The sequence below is a fragment of the Crocuta crocuta genome, unplaced genomic scaffold (assembly GCF_008692635.1).
Source record: "Crocuta crocuta isolate KB4526 unplaced genomic scaffold, BGI_CrCroc_1.0 scaffold506, whole genome shotgun sequence".
Taxonomy (NCBI): domain Eukaryota; kingdom Metazoa; phylum Chordata; class Mammalia; order Carnivora; family Hyaenidae; genus Crocuta; species Crocuta crocuta.
In genome coordinates, this window is record NW_027528991.1 from 2,725,069 (window position 1) to 2,745,157 (window position 20,089).

The 20,089-nt window shown below is 56.1% G+C and overlaps 1 protein-coding gene across 1 annotated transcript in view; it reads left to right on the forward strand.

The window, feature by feature from the left end:
• The window catches only part of RPS6KA2 (ribosomal protein S6 kinase A2), a 151,428-nt gene that overhangs the window by 104,402 nt on the left and 26,937 nt on the right, over positions 1-20,089 (forward strand). Inside the window, exons 9-11 of the mRNA XM_077757413.1 lie at positions 3,246-3,316; positions 6,584-6,672; positions 14,220-14,284. Coding sequence (XP_077613539.1) covers positions 3,246-3,316; positions 6,584-6,672; positions 14,220-14,284 — 225 coding nt within the window. The remainder of the gene's footprint in view (positions 1-3,245; positions 3,317-6,583; positions 6,673-14,219; positions 14,285-20,089) is intronic.

Below are 20,089 nucleotides of genomic sequence, written 5' to 3' on the forward strand. Positions count from 1 at the left end.
CAGCTGAGAAGTACTGCTGTAGCTACATCAAAATATTTATCCTCCTGGAAGTGTCCTAAGTGTGCACGGTGACGCTGTACCGAGTTTCTCGGGGCTCCCTCTGTACATTTCCACAGCCTGCCTTGGTGCTGACCTGGGAATGGACCCCTTGGGGACCACGCGTGCAGTGTGGGACCCCACAGCCAATGATGGCTTATATCAGTTTGCCCTGCAAGCCTTGGTCAGTCTCCGTATTCTTGAGCACCAGGGCAAGACTCTGACCGTATGTAATGTCCCAGGAAAGCGCATCAGTAATGCCCGGATTTAATGACACCCTCCAACAGGGAGAAAGCGCCGAGTGGCTTTGTTGAGAGAAGTAATACTGAGCCGATCTCCCTTCTCCACGTGTGTCAGGACAGGAACGTGTAAGGGGGCTGGAAGTGAAGCCAAAATAGAGACTTGTGTGGGCTTCATCACCATCACCACACCATCATCTTCATCACCAGGAGGCATTTGGTGAACACCCGTGTATGCCGCTGTGCTAGGTGCTCAGGAAAAGTTCGGGACCTGCCGCCGTGTTGGGGGGGTGGTGGGGGCGGGGTAACTCGGAAGAACAGGCCGGAGGGAGAGAAACACAAGGGCTGTGGATCCCGGATGCATCGTCAAAGCGAAGAAGGAATCACCAGGCAAATGTTGCAAGTTGCTGGTTGACCCGTAATAAATGGTTACATGAGCCACACATGTTCCCGATGGGCCCCGATTGTGCAGCCGTGAGGCCTCACAGGCTTTTCCTTGCCGTGGAATCCCATTCCCAGCCAGTGAAGAAAGAAAGGAGAGCGAAGGAAGGATACAAACAAATAGGAAGGGGATTTTCTTTGCTAATAGGATTCTATTTTCAGAGATACTTTGATTTCTACGATCAACTTACAAAAACCCTCATATCGTTTTATCAGATGAACAGCTCATCTGCCAGAGCATCCTACCTTTCCATTCAGTTCTGTTTGTCTATTTTTAGATCCTCTTCTGGACTCTCTGAGTCTCCGTTTTTACGGCTTATAGATCGATTGATCGCCTGCAGTCCGCGCTGTGTGTCTTCTCTGAATGAGGGCCCATGGGAGGGACAGCAGGTGTTAGCGCAGGGGAGGCCGCACGCATCTCAACAGACAGGAACGCTTACATTTCTTTTCAATTTTTACCTTCAAAAAGCAAACCAAAAATACTAATAAAGCCTTAAGTCCACTCATTTCTTTAAGTTGGTTGGTTTCACTCCTGGTAGGTGTCCTGAGTTTAACTCCACGTCATAGGAAAGCTTTTAGGTGCATTCCAGTATTACTTACAATAGCAGGAAATTGGAAACAGTCTAAGGGTTCAACAACAAATAAACATATTTTGGCATATCCACGTATAAAGTGATGCTATGAAGATTTAACAACAAGCATTGGAAGTTTTTCTATTGTTCTGTGAAAGATTAACATATAAAACCTTATCTGTGTTTTAAACACACAACTTCAACAAAGTTCTAGAAGGAAATAACAAATACTAATTGTGTCTCTCATTGGATAATGGGATTATGGGTGATCATTTTGATCTTTCTACTCTGATGTATTTCTTAAGATTTTCATAGGAGCGCCTGGGTGGCTTAGTTGGTTAAGCGTCTGGCTTTCGCTTAGGTCGTGATCTCGCGGTTTGTGGGTTCGAGCCCCGCGTCAGGCTCTGTGCTGACTGCCAGCTCAGAGCCTGGAGCCTGTTTCAGAGTCTGTATCTCCCTCTCTCTCTGACNTATTTTTTTTTTTAAAAGATTTTCATAATGTGGAGGAGAAGAAAACTGCAGGATAAGTTTTAAGGGAACAGAGACATACAGTCAGAGTAAAAACTAAGGTATAATAAGTTATACCAACACTTGCACTGAGGCTATTTTCTTATACAGTTGACCCTCAAAGAACACAGGGATAAGGGGCACCAACCCCTGAAGGTGGTCAAAAATCCACGTATAACTTTGACTCTCCTCAAAATTAGCTACTAATAACTTAGTGTTGACCAGAAGGCTCACAATAACATAAGCAGTAGAGCAACACATATTTCATACATTATATGTATTACATACTGTATCCTTACAATAAAGCAAGCTAAAGAAATGTTATGAAGAAAATCATAAGCAAAACTACACTTGTGGTGTATAGTACATACTTATCAAAACATGACATGCATGGAAGGTCACACCCATATTGTTCACAGCCTTATCATTCACACCCGTGTTGTTCAAGGCTCAACTGTAATTGAAAAGGACATGGAGAGGGGCGCCTGGGTGGCTCAGTCGGTTGAGCGTCTGACTGCGGCCCAGGTCATGATCTCACGGTTCGTGGGCTCAAGCCCCGTGTCGGGCTCTGTGCTGACATCTGGCTCAGAGCCTGGAGCTGCTTCAGATTCTGTGACTCCCTCTCTCTCTGACCCTCCCCTGCTCACGCTGTCTCTCTCTCGCACACACAAATAAATAAAAACATTTTAAAAAATTAAAAAAGGAAAGGACATGAAGACGCAGACTGGGGTTGATACCGTAGCCTCCTTCAGTTAGAGTCGGGGGCTTATTCTCAAGGACAGGCTCTGTTGGCGCTGCTGCTCTAGTTCTTTCTCGAAGGGGGCAGTGCACACGTCATCCAGGTAATACCCTGCGGTTCCGGGCCACCCCTTCCAGAGCCCGTGCACTCCGGGCTTTTCCGTGCTCGGGAAAGGCGGGCCCTCGGTGCTGTCTCTGCCCCAGAGGCCGCCCTGGCAAAGGTCCACTAGTTATTTTCAGAGTGTGGTGGCCCGTATTGGAGGTGCCCTACTGTTCTTACTGGACGTTGTTAATGGACGGAAGTCACTCTGCCCCGGGCCCCTCCGCTGCACCCACCAGAGAAGGGCAGGGACGCGGTCCTCCACCAACCCCCAGAAGGCGGACGGCCCAGCCGCCGTCCCTCCGCCCTCCCCTTCCCCGATGCGTCTGTTCTCTCCACAGCGCTCGGCCGGCCTCTCCTACGGCAGCCGGGGTGCGTCCTGGGTTGGTGGCCTGGGCACCTCCTCGCCCAACTTTGAGCTCCCTGAGGCCGCTCTGTTGGCCGGTGTATGCCAAGCGTGTCTGCCAGCGCCTTCGCTGGATTGATCGGGATTTTGAACGGACACGTGCACCTTGGCTGCACTCCACCCCCACCCCTACCCTGCCCCCGGCTCTCAGCTAGTCAATCCAGTCAGTCTGAACACTCCCCTCCCTGTTCTGTGTTGCTCTGCAGTTTGAGATGCTCACAGGATCTCTGCCGTTCCAGGGGAAGGACAGGAAGGAGACCATGGCCCTCATCCTCAAGTGAGTAGGAAACACCCACCGTGGGGGTCCATCCCATACGCGTTAGCACCTTCCAAAGCAAGAGCTTCGGCCTTGGAAGCCCGGTTGTTAAGGAGGCATCGGCAATAACCGTAATATGCATTCTTGGCATTTTAGCCGCAGGGGAGACACTGAAGGGGATCCCCCAGTGATCCTGGTGACACGCACATAACGTGTTCCATCGGTGAAGTCGCATATGGTGTCCGGTGGTGGCACTGTGGCGATTAGGGACCTTCAAAAACAAAGTACAGATTTGAAAGGGCAGAGGACTTAGGGGCTCCAGAGAGACCACAGGGTGGGGGGTGCCTTTCCTTCTCTGCCTCTTGACCCTATTCATTCAGGTACCTGAGCTCTCCTGCCTGATGTTGGCAAGGAGTCACGTTGCCCACGTGACTGGACACAAACATAATTTTCGGCTCAGTTCCCACGAAGAATCAATTACCGTGCAAACGGATGTTGCTCTTAGCATCCCGGGAAGAAGTCTAAACCCGGTGCCGTGTGAGAGCAGGCTGCACGGAAGCACGGCGTCAGGAGGGAGGGCTCCGGGGAAGACAGGAGCGCGGCAGGGAGAGGAGCGGCTGCAAACAGCTGGACCCTCGCTCCGGGTTACTGTGCCTCTGCCGTGCGAGGGCGTCGACACGCCGTAAGGCCGCCGGCCCTCATGACCCGCTCCCTCAAACCCTGCGGATGGACACCTCACTTTTATAAAAACGAGAGGCACCGGAAAAGCTTACGTTTTTGTAGGCTACACCGGAGTGTAAGCGGAAGGAGAGGAATCAGCGGAGGAAAGCCCACAGAGAGGATTGGCTCAGTGTCTTCCTGGGTTGTGGGCGACACATCTGTGACTGCGGTCTGTTATTTTTGTGTTACTTACCTCTGTGACTTTTAATTTTAAGGGAGAACACAATCTGTACTTAAAAAAAATTTTTTTTTACTGTTTATTTTTGAGAGGAAGAGAGAGAGAGACAGAATTCGAGCCAGGAGGGGCAGAGAGAAAGGGAGACCCAGAATCCCAAGCAGCTCCAGGCTCTGAGCTGCCAGCGTGGGGCTCGAACCCACCAACTGGGAGATCACGACCTGAGCTGAAGTCAGACGTTTAACCAACTGGGCCACCCCGGCGCCCCGATCTGTACTTCATAAAACTAGAATAGTTCCCTCTAGCGAATCCTGTGCGTGCGCTCATCACTTAGGAGTGGCTGAGCATTTCTGAAGGGGTGACACCAAGCTGTGGCCCCCTGGCTCCCAAAGCATGGTCAGAGGACCCCGGGGCCTGCGACCCTCCTGGGGCTTGCAAGCTCTTCCTTTCCCAATCTTTTTTTTTTTTTTTTTTTTTGCAGTTTTTTGGGTAAATTAGATTACTGGGTTTTACTTTATTTTCATTTTACTTGTTTTCATCACAATAGGTTGGCAAGTGTACATTTTCAACACCTTTCCTATTTCACCCGTTTCCCCCCCCATCACCATTCTCTAGAATGGAGAGTCTCCTTCCTGACTTTCTCTCTCTCTTTTCTTTGCTCACCTGTTTCGTTTCTTAAATTCCACACATGAGTGAAATCATATGGTATTTGTCCTTCTCTGACTTATTTCACTCAGCATAACACTCTCTAGGTCCATCCGTGTCCTTGCAAATGGCAAGATCTCATTTTTTTTTGGCTGAATAATATTCTATTGTGTATATACCACTTCTTCTTTACCCATTCATCTCAGATGGATGCTTGGGCTGCTCCCATAAAGTAGCTATTGTAAATAACGCTGCTGTAAACATGGAGGGAACGTATCCTTTTGAATTAGTGTTTTTGTGTCCTTCGGATAAATTCCTAGCAGCGCTATTGCTAGGTCCTAGAGGAGTTCTGTTAATTTTTTGAGGAGCCTCCACACTGTTTTCCAGAGCAGCTGCACCAGTTGACATTCCCACCAGCAGTGGCTCCCCTTTCTCCACATCCTCGCCCACTCTGGCAGGTGTGAGGCACTATCTCATCGTGGTTTTGAGTTGCATGTCCCTGATGATGAGCGATGTTGAGCACCCTTTCATGTGTCTGTTGGCCATCTGGACGTCTTCTGTGGAAGAATTCTATTCATGTCTTCTGCCCGTTTTTTAATTGGATTATTTGGGTTTGGGATGATGGGTTGTGTCCGTTCTTTATATTTTTTAGATACTAACCCTTTATCAGATATGTCATTTGCAAATATCTTCTCCCGTTCCATTGGTTATCTTTTAGTTTTGTTAACTGCTTCCTTTGCTGTGCAGAAACTTTATCTTGATGTAGCGCCAATAGTTTATTTTTGCTTTATTTCCCTTGTCTCAGGAGACATATCTAGAAAAATGTGGGTAAGGCCCATGTCAGAGAGGTTATTGCCTGTACTCTCTTTAAGGATTTTTATGGTTTCTGGTCTCACATTTGGGTCTTTCATCCATTTTGAGTTTATTTTTATGTACGATGTACGAACGTGGTCCAAGTTCATTCTTCCGCACATTGCTGTCCAGTTTTCCCAGCACCCTTTGTTGAAGAGACTGTCTGTTTCCCATTGAATATTCTTTTCTGCTTTATTGCAGATTAGTTGATCATATATTTGTGGGTTTATTTCTGGGTTCTCTACTCTGTTCCAGTGATCGATGTGTGGGTTTGTGCCAGTACCATACGGTCTTGATTAGTACAACTTTGTAATGTAACTTGAAGTCTGGAATTGTGATGCCTCCCGCTTTGGTTTCCTTTTTCAGGATTGCTCCGGCTATTGAGGTCTTTTGTGGTTCCATCCAAATTTTAGGATTGTTTGCTCTAGCTCTGTGAAGTCCCAGATTTTCTTCACAGTAATGCAACAGACTGAACCCAGAGGCAGATAGCCTGTCTCTCATCTAACCCAGAAGGGATTCCTAAACTGTAAACAAGATCACTCTTCTGGCCAAGCCCTTTGTTGTTATTTTGGAAAACATAGTTCATTTTTATATAAAACGCTACTAATGTTAATGAGATTCTGATTGTTTCTTTTTAATGGTTGTATTAGTGTTTCAGTGAATTATTAAATCGCTATGGTACAAATTTCTCTCCGAGAACCCACATCAACAAAAGCTCTTTGATGCCCTCCGGGACTTGGAGAGCGCAGAAGGGGCCCTACGGCCAGAAAGCCTGGGTGCAGCCGCTCTGGGTCACATGGATTTGATCGGTCTGTTAATGGTGACTGAGCAGGACCGCAAAGTGCTGGAGAAAACCTGGTCATCCTTCTCATTCTAAACTACACCTCTGTTTTCAGAGCCAAGCTGGGCATGCCGCAGTTCCTCAGCGTGGAAGCCCAGAGCCTGCTGAGAGCCCTCTTCAAACGGAACCCGTGCAACCGTCTGGGTAAGAGCCCCCAGGCACCCCGGGACCGCAGGGGCCTCCCACCCGCCCCCCTCAGCCCATCTTTACCAGGCTCACTGAGAGCAAAGGTCCCGAATCAGGTGTGAAAATACTCTCACGTGTCCAAGCCACGAGGATTCCCAAAACACAGTCTCCGGCCAGGTCCTGCAAGCTATTTCCTAAAAGTCACCGTTTTTACACAGAATAGTGGAACTTTGTTCTATTCATCTCACCTTTAGAACCCTGTAAATCAAGGACAGAGCAGTTGAAAGCTGCCTCTTCTTTAATCCCACTGAAATTAATACGTCTTTTTAAATAGTTTATTGTCAAGTTGGTTTCCTAGAACACCCAGTGCTCGTCCCCACAAGTGCCCTCCTCCGTGCCCATCTTCCCCCTCCCCCCACACCCATTAGTCCTCAGTTTGTTTTCAGCATTCAAGAGTCTCTCATGGTTTGCCTCTCTCCCTTTCCCCCACCATTTCCCCCCTTCTTCTCCCCCACGGTCCTCCATTAAGTTCCTCCTAATCCTCCTATACGTGCAAACATATGGTGTCTGTCCTTCTCTGCCTGACTTATTTCGCTCAGCATAACACCCTCAAGGTCCATCCAAGTTGCTACACAGGCCAGATTTCATTCTTTCTCATTGCCATGTAGTATTCCATGGTACAGATAAACCACATCTTCTTGAACCATTCGTCAGCTGATGGACACTTAGGCTCTTTCCATGGTTTGGCTATTGTGGAGAGTGCTGCTGTGAACATTGGGGTCCATGTGCCCCTGTGCATCAGCACTCCTGTGTCCCTTGGGTAAATTCCTAGCAGTGCTATTGCTGGGTCATAGGGGAGTTTAAATTAATACATCTTAATGGATATGAGAATCCAGACTTGCATGAATGTTAACCAAGTACTCATCCATTTTCAAAATAATTCTCGACCGAAGGTTCCCCCGGCTCCTCTCCGTGGTGCTTCTCCTACAAATGGGTGGTTGTCTAGAAGCCCCGGCTGACACAGCTGCTGATCCTGTCCCCTTGCCGCTTTTCATCCCTCGTTGTCACGGCGCCTGTGTGCGCGCTGAGCAAAGTGACGCGTGGTCAGCGGGCGGCCGTGACGTGGGCCCGTCGGGGGGAGGAGGCGCCCCAGCACCGTGCCGGCTGCAGGGGGAGCTAGTGAGCAACAACACCGTCAGGGCTGTCCTGCTGCTCACAGGGTCAAACTCCGCTGTCCGCAGAGCAGATGGTGCCGCCCACCTTTCCAACTGTATCTATCGCTCTCCCAAGAAATGGTACTTCTTGAAGTCTATCCAGCATAGAAGTCGCATGTGTAAAAAATGCTTGTTGATCTTAGTAAAGACCTGGATAAGGCAAATGTCCAACAATAAGGACGCCATGAAGTAAATTATGGCGCATTCACTCCAGGCCTGCAGGACGGCCATTTAAACGAGGAGCGCTGTCCCCAGGGGGTCTCCACGATGGCACCGGTGACCTCTCAACTGGGTCATTCTTTCCTGCGGAGGACCAGCTTGCGCTGCAGCACGGTCTCTCCCGAGATGCCCCCTCTGCCTGCTGAGCAAGTGCAACGGTCTCTAGACTTGCCCCTGGGGACAGCCCCCCGGCGAGACCCGGTTCTGTAAACCCGGCTGGAGAGGTACCCGGGGCCTATCTAGATGCGGAGATGAGTTGCCGTGGAGTGTCAAGGCATCCCATGGTGGCCCCAGAGCCAGTCTCTGCCAGGGGGTGTGGGGAGACCCACGTGGACCCCAGCCCCTGACACCCGTGTTGGTGTCTGTTAAATGGCTGTGGTCGAATGACATTGACTGAGACCAGCCAGCGTGATAATGATGCACGTGTTAGGGGCCACACCAAACAGAGGCCCAGAGGCCGGGCCCTGAAGGCAGGGACTGCTCGCTCGGCCGCACACAGTTCCCTGGAGGCAAGGCCGAGGCCTCCCGCGAGCAGCTCTGGTCCCTGGGCGGCCGAGCCACCAGGTGCCAGGGTGGAGGGCAGGGAGCCTTGAAGTCCAGGATGGTCACATCCAGTTGAACGGAGGAAGTGGATGAAACCAGGCACTTGTAGCATGTGTGCGTGTGTGAGCAGGGGAGGGGTGGAGAGAGAGGGAGAGAGAACCCCAAGCAGGCTCTGCGTCGACAGCACAAAGCTCCATGCAGGGCTGGAACTCATGAACTGTGAGATCAGGGCCTGAGGTGAAATCAAGAGTCAGATGCTTAACCGCTGAGCCGCCCAGGTGCCCCAGGTGTGTGCTCGTTTCGGCTATGACGGTGTGCACGTGGCAGCTGGAAGACTCGGGAGTCAGTAAGTGTGTTACACACTTACTGCACGGTGTGGTACGCTGGGTGACAGATCCCTGTGCAGAGTAGGTCAGCGGCCCAGACCGCTGCTCTTGTCGGGGTGGGGCCAGGGCACGGCCCTGAGGATTCCGGGTTGCACCTGAGAGGTCGCGGCTGTGCTGGGGACAGAACAGGAGGCAGCGTGCACACCAGGCCTAAGGAACATCATGCAAAAAGTTGGACCAGACGCCGGCACAGGGGAGGGTGTGTGTGACCTCCCTGTGCCCGGGGGAGGGTCTGGAAAGGCAGTGCAGGTGCCCGGGTGGGGTCCCTACAAAGGAGTCAGCCAGGGGACGGTCTCACTGTGAACTAGAGAAAGCCCCCCAGGGCCGCGTAGCTCGGTCCAGGGAGGTGTGCGGGGCGATGGAGGCGGGTGGGGCGTGTTCCCTGAAGGAGGCCTCGAGGGGTCTGTCCCTGTGTGGGACCTCAGCGTCCTGCCTCCGCCCCGGGGTGCCTCCCAGGTGTGACACTGGCCACTCCGAACGGTTTGCAAGCCCGGGAGGTCAGAGACGAGAACGGGGAAGGGGCCGGTGCCGGCCCTCACGGTGCAACCGCGAGGAGGGAGCACCGGTGAGGTCGGGTTCCACGCACTGCAGAAACTCCAGAAACTCGGGCTGTGCGCATCCGGGCTCAGCATGGTCACCCGACCGTGGGGGCCGTTCTGTGAACATGGCTTTCGGGGCCGTGTGGAGTAAATGTGCCTCCAGACCTTCCCGCAGGACGGGAGGTTACAATGAACCCACTTTCGGGCTGTGCAAAGTGGCGGCCGTCCAGCTCTTCCCTCGTGAGCATCTGTGCCTTCCGGTAGGAACTTCTGGGAAAGTCTCAGCCTCCCAGGGGGACACGCAGCCGCGGTTAGAAGGGAAGGAGATGGGCTAATGAGAGTAAAACAGCACAGCCGTGTAGACCGCGTCAGGGCCAGTCCCGAGCGCCCCTGTGGGAGCCCCACCCACTGGTGCAGCCGGCGTTCTGTTTTCGTGTTTGTTCTTCTCTCCAGCGCCGATCCCCGCGGTGCTTTCCCCATCTTGGTCTCCAGTGTCCCACCCCGGCTCGCGTCGGCAACAGGCCGACCTTTGACCAGACACAGCGGTCAGCTCCAACCAGCTCCGGGGCCCTGGCAGGCACCAGACCCCGGCCCTCAGCTGGCACTGCCCTCTGAGACTCGGCAAACAAGCATTTGAAACACTGAATGAATGAATTTTCCAAGGGCCAGAAAATACTTGGAAACAATGGAAAAGAATGCGAGGTGGCTTCCGTGTGACTCGAAAACAGCCATGGAATAAAGCACCTCAAGGGCGCCTCACAGGGGCCAGGGATTCATCATGTCCCCAGCTGTCTGTGGAAATAAGGAAACAATAGACATATTTGGGGCAGATACCAAAACCCTTGGAGAATAATTTACTGCTAATGTACAAGTCCAGCGACGACTAACCCCACGATGAAAGCAATCGCCTTGTTAAAAATGTGGAGTGGAGAGCTGAACGTAAGCGGCGCCGCGGAAGGAGCAGGCCTCACCCCGCCCCGACGACACGCTCACAGCTGTGCACTGAGGTCAGGAAGTCGCAGCTGGGCGCCAGATCCCGCCGTCCCCCCGCTTGTAGAAATCAGACACGGGGGGCAGGCACACATGTTCAGGGATATTCCGGTTTTTGAGAGGGGCCACGGGGGGCTAAATGTTTGTACTGCCGGGAACAAGTGGAACCCTGAATCTCCTGCTCCACCGAACTTTCTAATTCATGTTTACTTGACGTTGGAGAACATAGTAAAAACTCACCAAGCCTGATAAGAAGTACAGCTCTTCTGTTCCAAACACTCCAGGCCTTGTTGACTCTTTGTGATCCGGACTAATCGAAGCCCTCCTCCGGGGACAGCGTGAGCCTTCCGGTGCTCTGGGTCACCACCCCAAGTCAGCTGTGATTCAAGGATCTACACAGACACTTCCTGACTTTCCTGGCCCAGAACTGCCCGATGGTCAGATGTGTTTAGTCAACGTAGAAAGGGGTCATCAAGGACAAAACAGCCTAGTTAACATGTTTTAGGAGAAGATAAATAAAAGTAGGATCCAAAATAATACCCATATGTGCCCTAGGAAGGTTGACGTAGCCCTTAAAGAACTGCGCGCAGAGATTTTCCTTTCACGGTTTCTCTCCTTTCAGGACACCTATAATTTTTGAGTAATAACCAAAGTGTTAATGAATTCACTGTCGACTGTTCTCTGAGGCCTCAAAGCCCAAACGTGGTACAAGATCTCACTGCAGCGGAAGAAAAAGGTGCAGATAAAAACGTGCTAATTAAGTATCCAAGGAAACCCAGCCCGTGCCAGCGCGGAATTTGGAGTTACGCCAATGCCTTTATTTCCTTTGTGTCCCTCTTGGTTTCGGTTCCCGCCGTGAACATGGATGAGATGTAATGGGCGCGAAAGGCAAAGTGCGTTCTTCAGAGAAATTCAGCCGATGAGTCACAGTGCAGGTGCGAACGACATTGGGGTCCGAGGCGCGGCTCAAAGCTCGCCCCTCTGACGGACCCGCCGAGCTCTGCGGCAGGTCAGCGTTCGCCGAGGAGGGGCTGGGAAGCAGTACAGATTGGGGTGCGGTTTCCTCCACTTGAATCCTCATGACCAGGAGGGCGTGTCAGTCAGGGGCCGCCAGCCGCAGGGTCCAGGGCTCAGGGCTCTGGTCAGGGGTTCACGGAACAAGGGAGACAGACCCAGGAATCGGGCGAGGTCATCCTGATGAACACCCATTTCTACTCACACCAGCACCACTAACACTGGACGTGTGGGTTTTCCACGCCGACACATTCTTCACTTCTCAGTAGATGCCAGCCTGGAGCCCTACATTCACTTCAGTCTGGCTCTCATCACCCAGGGCTGTTGGCGCAGGCGCCGGGGCGCAGTCCCACTGCTGCCCCCGATTCCGATGCCCCTCCCACAGCCCAGGGCCTCACCTGCGCTTCCGACCCACCAGCTATAAAGCAGGGGCTCCCGCGACCCCTTCTTTCAGTTCAGTCATGTGCTAAACCAGCTCACAAAACTCAGGAAACCACTTTACTTACTATCACCGGTTTATTACAAAGGATCTTTTAAAGGACACAGGAGAAGAGGTGCATAGGGTGAGGTCTGAAGGACCTTGGGATTTGGGGCGCGCCACCCTCCCGGCACGCTGGCGCATTCTTGCACATCAACCCACAGACTCTCCAAACCCTGTTGCTTAGGGCTTCTGGGAAGCTTTCACTGGGCGCGCTCCATTAAGTCACTGCAGTGGGTGATGCGCCCTCCCCCAGCCTCTCCCCTGCCCTCCCTGGAGGTCAGAGGGAGGCGGACAGTCCCCACCCCGCAGTCACGCGGTTGGTTCTGTGGAGACCGGCCAGTCCTAAGGGCTTTTCCAAAAGCCGCCGCATTGACAGAAACTCAGGGGGGTTCGAGGAGGTGTGTTACGAGCAACAAAGGAGCCACTCAGGCCAGGGACAGCAACCAAATACTGTGACAGAAGAGGATTCCGGTGTTCTCACGACTTAGGAAATTGCAAGGGTTTGGGAGCTCTGACCAGGAGCCAGAACAAAGGCCATATCATATCAGCATAGCACGGGTCCTGGGAAGAAAACTCCAAACTGGACCGAGGACCAGAGAGGAGCCCCAGCCTGGGGGCGGGGGGAGGGGGGGACACGCATCTGCCTTCAAATCCTGGTTCTCCTCACAGACTCTCGTGTGACCTTGAGCACCTTGCCCCGTGTCCTTCAGCCTAAAGAGCAGGGATCCTGACCGTAGGCCCTCAGTATGCAGAGCCGGGCGGAGAGCAGAGAGCAGAGGCGAGATCCCGGTCTGACGGGCTCCCGCACTGCCTTGTGGCGCGAGTCCAGTGAGCGGCGCGATCAGTGGTGGGCTCTCGCCTGGGTGCTGGCCTGGCCTGGCCTCCTCGGCAGACGCGGGAGGTGGACCTGGGCCTCCTCCGTCCCCCTGAGGCTTCTGTGTCCGGGGCCAGCTCTTGCCGCTCCTTTTCTGCCCACATCAGCGCAGGGACCGGGATGTGAGAGCAACCAGCCACATCCAGGAGGGTGTCATCTACAGGGACCCTGGGACCCGTGTGGGGGCTGCCACCCGACCTCTCAGGCCCCGACCGTGAGCACCACAGTGACCACAGCAGCTCAGGGCGGCTCCCCATCCCCCGTCCCTCCCCCATCGGCCAGCAGCCACCAGCACCCGCCGCCCTGGGGTGCAGAATCCGGAAGCCTGCGCCTCACAAACCGAGTGACACGGAACCCCCTTCCCCTCCTTGGGACAGGAGCGGCTGCAGCCGGCCGAGCCCACCAGGTCCCCGGGCCACCAGCCCCCTCCTGGCCCACGGAGGCTCCTCCCCCGCCTTCCAGCCTGGAGAAAACACAGCTCTTAGGGCCTTAGGGTTTTGGTTTCTCTGATTAATAGACTTATTTTTAGAGCAGCCTTAAGTTTACAGAAAAACTGAATGGAAAGTACAGCCAGTTCCCTGCACGCGCCCCACCGCCCCCCTGGACGGCTTCCCCGAACACTAAACTGATGTCGCTGCTGTGAGGCTGTTGTGACGGGCAGACCCGCGCTGGCCCAGCGCCCCCACCAGGCCGCCCTCTGCCTGTGCGCTCGCCGCAGACCCCTCTCCCTGCCCCAAATCCCCTGTGCCTGCAGGCTCAGGCCCCCCTCCCCAAGAGGAGGGGGCAAGGCTGGGTAGGAATAACCAGCCGGAAGAACTATTTATAAGCCGTTTCCTGGGACCCGGGCCTTGGCTGGTGTGGACGCCAGTCTTTCTCTGCGTGTCATCTGCTGGAAGCTCTCCTTCCCTTCCCTGTAAACCCAGAGCAGCCTCCCCTCCCGCTGCCCCGCGCTTCCTCCACCTTCTGGAAGGCCGGCCTGCGCCAGCTTTCAGGGACATCTGAAGCGCAGCCGGAGGGCCCCGGCTGGCCCGGTCCCTGCAGCCTGCGGCCCCTGATCTCTTGGTCTCCAGGCAGAGTTCAAGCCCCACGGTGGGCGTGGAGCCTACGTTCAATGACGGGCTGCCAGCTTCCTCCCCCGCGAGTTCCAGGCATCCCCACGCCCGCAGCAGGAAGATCCCAGCCTGCCTCACCCCTGCTCTGGGCACCCCCAGCCCCTCACCCTGCTGCATCACCGTCCGCCAGAGGCAACGGAATCGGGGGTTTATTCTCTTATTCTGATGCGGGTGTCTGCTTTGTCCGGGACAGGTGCTGGCCTCGACGGGGTGGAGGAGATCAAGCGGCATCCCTTCTTCGTGACCATAGACTGGAATGTAAGTCGTCTCATGTGGCGGTCCCGCCTCTCAGGGACCGCGGGGAACAAGCCAGAGGCCAACACGGCCCTGTGACCTGGAGGAGGGTTCCCTCCCCCCAGCCCCGGGCCCCAGATCCCTTTATCACTTGGCCCTTTAGAGGCAAGTGCAGATGACCCTGCGGCCTCTTCCACCCACTGAGGACGGAGCAGAGATCACCGTCCATCCAGCAGGCGGCTGCAGGAGCCCCTCCGCTCACTGGGCCGCTGGGCCCCTGGGCACCGTGGGCCTCCGGGCCGCTGGGCTGCCGGGCCGCTGGGCCCCTGGGCGCCAGGCAGTGGCCCACGTGCAGGCCTCCGGGCCGCTGGGCCCCTGGCATCTGGGATACTGTGCTGCTTTCCCAGCCTCTGCTCAGGCCCGGGCCCACTCAGCGAGCGCTCCTGGGGAATTGCTAGAGAAACAAAATATCACCCAGACTGTTAAAGACAAAATCATGGCTGACACTTGTTAGTGACCCAAGGAGGACTCACCATCACGATGCGTTTGCGGAGCACCAGGCTGGGGCTGCGTCGGAGGGAGATGGGGCTCTGCCCGGCCGAGCTGGGACCCTCGGGTTCATGGTGGGGGCGGGGCGGGGGCGGATGGAGAGGAAACGCCAGGCGTGAGGGGCTCCGGGTAAGTGACCTACCAGGCCTGTGCGGACGCCAGGCCTGGTGATCAGACAGACGTCACCGGGTCAGGGAGGGGGAGGAGACCCCCTCAGAGGTCAGCCTCTGCCTCCCGTTATCCCGGCCGACGCCACGAAGCTGCTTGGAGCTGGACGTGGGGGCCCCCGAGTCGCATTCCCTCAGCCGCTCGGAGCCGTTTCTGGGCCCCCAGCTTGGGGACGGTGCCCCGAACAGCCTGGTGCGCAGAGGACGCCCTTCTTTGGTGTAGTTTCTCTCCGTCCTTTCCTCTAGGTCAGCACGGCAGTTACCTGTGGGGGCTGCACAGACGTGAGGAAAAGAGAATGACTGTCCTCTCTTCCCTCAGTCCTGGTGTCCTGGGGAGCGTGGGGCCTCGGCCACTGCCCGCAAGCAGTGGCTCCGTGGCCACCANTACACTTCTGACTATGCCGCTTTTACGAGATCAGGCTTCTTTTCAACGGTGACACTGGAGAGAAACTCGTGAGATGCTGACACGCCTGTCGCCTCCCTGCCGGGGACACAGGCCTCGCTCAAGGGCCAAGCCGACAGCGGGTTGTGTTCAGAAAAATGGGAAGTGGAAGCAAGAAATCAAAGCCCCTGGCTGCCTGTGAAATGTCTTTTTACTTGGCTTCCTGGAGACGCAGGCGTACACGGAGCTCAGTCGCCGCTAACTCGCAGGCGGGCACCTGAAGGTCGTTTTTAGCCGATTANTCTGGTGCTGGGGGGAGGGGGTCCTCGGCCATGTTCCGTCCCCCCCCGCCCGACAGGGGTCAGGGTAGAGCCGCACACCCCCGTCTGCGATCACTCGCCGTCCCATTTACTCAGATGACCCGCTGGGCGTGTTTGAGGCACTTCCAGGACCCGGGGACGGAGCAGTGGCCAGGACGGGGACGTCCTACACCCGGGCTTTCCACCCAGGCTGGAGAGAGAGGCCGTAAGCACAGGGAGGGTGTGCNTCCTCACGTCTTCTTAAAAGCCACTTTCTCGGGCACCGGGGCCGCTCAGTCAGTGAAGCATCTGACTCTTGACCTCAGCTCAGGTCCTGATCTCAGCCTTGTGAGTTCACGTCCCGTGTTGGGCTCTGCGCGGGGCGTGAAGACTACTAGAGAAACAAAGCCAGCTTCTCGCCGAGGTCTCCCTGGGGGGCCCTCCCCATCCCGCAGCTCCGCACCCAGCACCCTGACCCCCGTGCTCCGTTTCCACCCGCTTATCTCTTCCCAGCGCCCGGGGTCACGGCCCTTGTTTGTGTCCATCATTACCGTCCGTCCCGGGTGCTGGCCGTACGCTCCCAGAGGTGAGGAGTCGCTGTGGATGTGGTTAGTGACATCTCCCGCGCCTCTGAGGCCGGGGCTGGGTCAGAGGAGGCACTCGATAAACACTGAGTGAGCGAGCGAGAGAACGAGAGAGGCTCTCGGGGCAGGGGACGGGCTGCGGCTGGGAGNGAAGGTCCTCGTGTTGCTTTTGGCATTGAACTTCCTTGCGTCCCTGAGAGCGGCCTGGCAGATTCCTGGGGACCAAACACTCTCACTTCCGTATCTGCCCATGGAAGATGGACAGACGGGGACAGAGAGGGTGGGAAGGGTCTCATTCCACCCCAAGCCCTGAATGAAAGCAGCCGGAACGTGGTGAGGAAGCTCTGGAATGCCACCTCTGTGCCAAGTCGTTTATTCCATGAGTGATACGTGGTGCCGGCCTGCGTCCCGGTGAGCGGGGCGTCCACCGTCCCGCCGTCGTAAGACACGGCCGTCCTCCAGCTGCTTGACATCTGACCGCCACACGCACGGGGACCGGCGACCCCACCTCCGCCTTCCGCCCGTCCCCTCCCCCTCCTCCCTACGCACCCATGAGCTGTGGTGCCACCAAGACCAGCCTTGGCCGCAGGTCACGCCCCGGGCAAGCGACAGGCCCCTCAGCAGGAAAGCAGCCGTGAACACCTAAGACACTGACGGGTGTCCAGTGGGGAGCGTTACTACCTGTCCCGTAACAGCGGCTTGGACAACTGAGGGCCACAGCAGAGGAGCGTCTGCAAAAGCCGTTACTACCCGGAGGCCGTCCCCGTGCCCAGCAGGGGCTCCCAGCCAGGAGGAGAGGCCGGTCCCTCAACCGTCTGGTGTCTGCCTGGGCGAGGCGACCCGGGCGGCCTTGGCATCTGGCCCGGAGCATACAGGCGTGTTTATTTCCCTTTCTGCTTCCCTTCGTGACCCAAAACTGCCAGCAGAAATTTCCAGGTGACCTGCTGGTGCAGAACGAGTCTGTCCACAGTGGGTGTGGGGTCACAGCCCCGGGTCGCCGTGCCCTGCCATTAGCGTGTCCCCACAGCCGAGCGACTGGACTGCGTAGGAACAGTTCTTCCGGAAAGAGGCTGGCGCAGCAGCCAAATGAAAGCTTGTAGTTACAGCCCGAGGCCTCGGCAGAGGGTCAGGGGGCTCCTGCGTGTACTCTGCGTTTCCTTTGCCCTGGATGCTTCGGGAAAGTTCATCACCGCAGGCCGTGGGACTCCCACCCCCAGGAACACCCCCAGCCCGGCCTGGCGCCCCTCACCGTGGGAAGGATGCCTGCGTTGACCACAGTAACCGCGGACTCACACCTACTACCAGCTTCCTGTTTCCTGGCCGGGGCTGGGACCCCCCCCGTAGCCGCTCGGTACCCGTCATTGCGAGGAACGTGTGCTTGTGTTGTTCCTTTCATTCTTCTGGACACTTCCAAGGGTAGCATGTGAGGAGGGGGGCTCCCGCGGGAAACTGAGGCGCAGGGCAGTGAGAAGACAGCCCAAGGTCTGTGTGTGAAGCCCCCACCGTGCTGGTCGTGCGTACCCGCAGGAGCGGAGAGAGGGCCTCCTGCCCCCGACACAGAGTGGCGTTTAGGGGTTCGGGTCCCGGGAGCAGTGCGCTGCCGGCTAGTTCGGCGCCTGTGTCAGAGCGGGAGGCAGTTTCCATCCGTTTATTCCCACATTAAATACACCAGCCGAGGGCTTCTCCGTTCAAGGAGCCCGACAGGACTCTGCGCAATGAATGACCTCCGCTCGGTTCAGCCGTCCTGTAAACCCGCTTGCGGCAAGGGTAACCCGCGTAGACTGAGTCCCGTCAGATGCGCCCCCCACCTCCGCGGGCGCTTGGAGGCCGTTCGAATTCTCCCTGCTACTCAGGCTGCCCCCGCTCTGCGTCTCTGCATTATTTCTGCATGGCTATTTCGGGAACAATCTATAGCTGTGCCCTTTTCTAATTGGAAGATGTTAATTTTGAATCGCCTGGAGCCAAAACTGCCTACAGAAGCAGATGTTAGGTCCGTGACCCCGAGCTGGAATCAGCTTCCTCTTCCATTACCCCGTTACCATTTTCACTGTGCTCCCTCTGTTCTCCCCTCCATCATCTGAAGGTCTTTTAGGTATAAATAGCCGTGGCGCACCTGCTCAGAGCTTCCTAGCGCATACGGGCGCGATGTGAAACCCGTGCCAGGGTGGCTGTGACTTGTGTCAGCCTGAGATCCGGGGACAAGACAGATGATTTAAAGTGATGCCTGGCGAACTGATCATGAGACCCCATTCTCTTTCCATCGGTGTGGGATGGATCATTCTAGAGGCTCAGAGATGGGAATCTAGGTCAGAATTATAATGCATCTCGTCAAGCTCAAAACCTACACAAAATGCCGCTGGTATTTTGTTCTCGAATTAACCCTGCGCCACCCTGTGCACTGCCGTTTACGTGACAGAATGAGAAGCAAGTTTACTTTTTCCCCCCAAACCCCAAGCCTGCTTCTAGGTTTGGACACAGGGAGTACGGTTCCGTCGCTGGTGGCGGGATGGGAAGCGAGGCTGCGAGGTGTCGCCAGCAGGGCCGCAGGGTGAGGCGCGTCACAGCCTCTGCCCGCCAGGTGCGCACACAGGCGCGGCCGTGCCCGCCGGGGCTTCCGGGTGCCGCCCAGTGAGCCACGGTGGAGCAGAAGTGGTTCGGTTCCGAGTACTGGGTTCGCGGGACTGTTTGATCTGCAGCCGTGAAGCTGGGGCAGGCGCTGGCTGCTGGGTTCCAGGGGTCCCTGTGCCCGTGGGGCTGGGGGTAGAAGTGGAGCCGAGGGTCACCTTCAGCTCCAGGTGCCAACACCTCTCTTTTGGATTAAGTGACAGCCAGTTCTGTGTGCCTGTAAATACCCTCCCTTGACAAAAGCAGGAGCCCCGGCTCGTACAGATTCCTCTCTCCCTCTCTTCCCCCACCACCCACCTCCCCACCCCATCCCCCAAGTAGCAGCAGAACACACGGATGCCGAGGGAGAGGATGTGGGTTTTCCTGGAGCAGGACAGGTATTGATTTAATAACCCAGCTCGAGCACCGCGGGAGAACGGCCGGCGCGAGCAGCAGGGGTCAGCCCCGCAGGGCTGCGCCTGGGCCTTCCGTCTCGGTAGCAGCTCGCATTTTAATCAGGGCGCACAGCTCGCTTCTCCTCATCAGCTTTCCTCTGACAAGTGCATACATCAGGGAAGTCTATTCCCACCCCGGAGTGCGTCACCCGGAAAGTAGCGTCTTTCTATTTATGGAAAGGGCTCAAGGAGTCAATCAATCCCTAATGAAATCTACTCGCCCAGGGCAGGAAATGACCAGGGAAGGCAGGGCGGAGTTAATACATTCCTTTCTGTCTGCTGGCTCCCAAGTGCGCGCCCTGAGTGCCGGCCTGTGCACGCCGCAGCCGCCACTGCTCGTGAAACAGTGCAGCCCGGCGCCGTCAGTCAGCACCGGCCTCCGGGACCCCTCCTCCCAGACACAGCTACTGTCTGGTCAGCCGCCCCCACGGGGGCTTCTGGAAGGGTGTGCTCCAGGCAGGGATCGTGCCCCGGAGCGAGGCCCCAGACTTACTGAGACAAAGGCGCCCAGCAAGGGTCTGGGGGCCCCTCGGATCAGGCAGAACTGGGGGAAACAAGTGCGAAACGGCTGTACCCAGACCCCCGTCCTGGTGTCCAGGCCCCGCTGCCCAGATGCCAGCCTGCCAAGCTCTCAGCACGCTGGCTGGCACCCCTCCTGTGCACCCAGAACCCCACGTCCTGAAGTCCACCTCGTGACGCCCCCTCAGCCTCCGCCAAGACTGGCAGCCCTGAGGCCCCTGCACCTCCACATTCCAGTGCTGAAGCCCCCAGACCCCCGTCTCCCAGCCC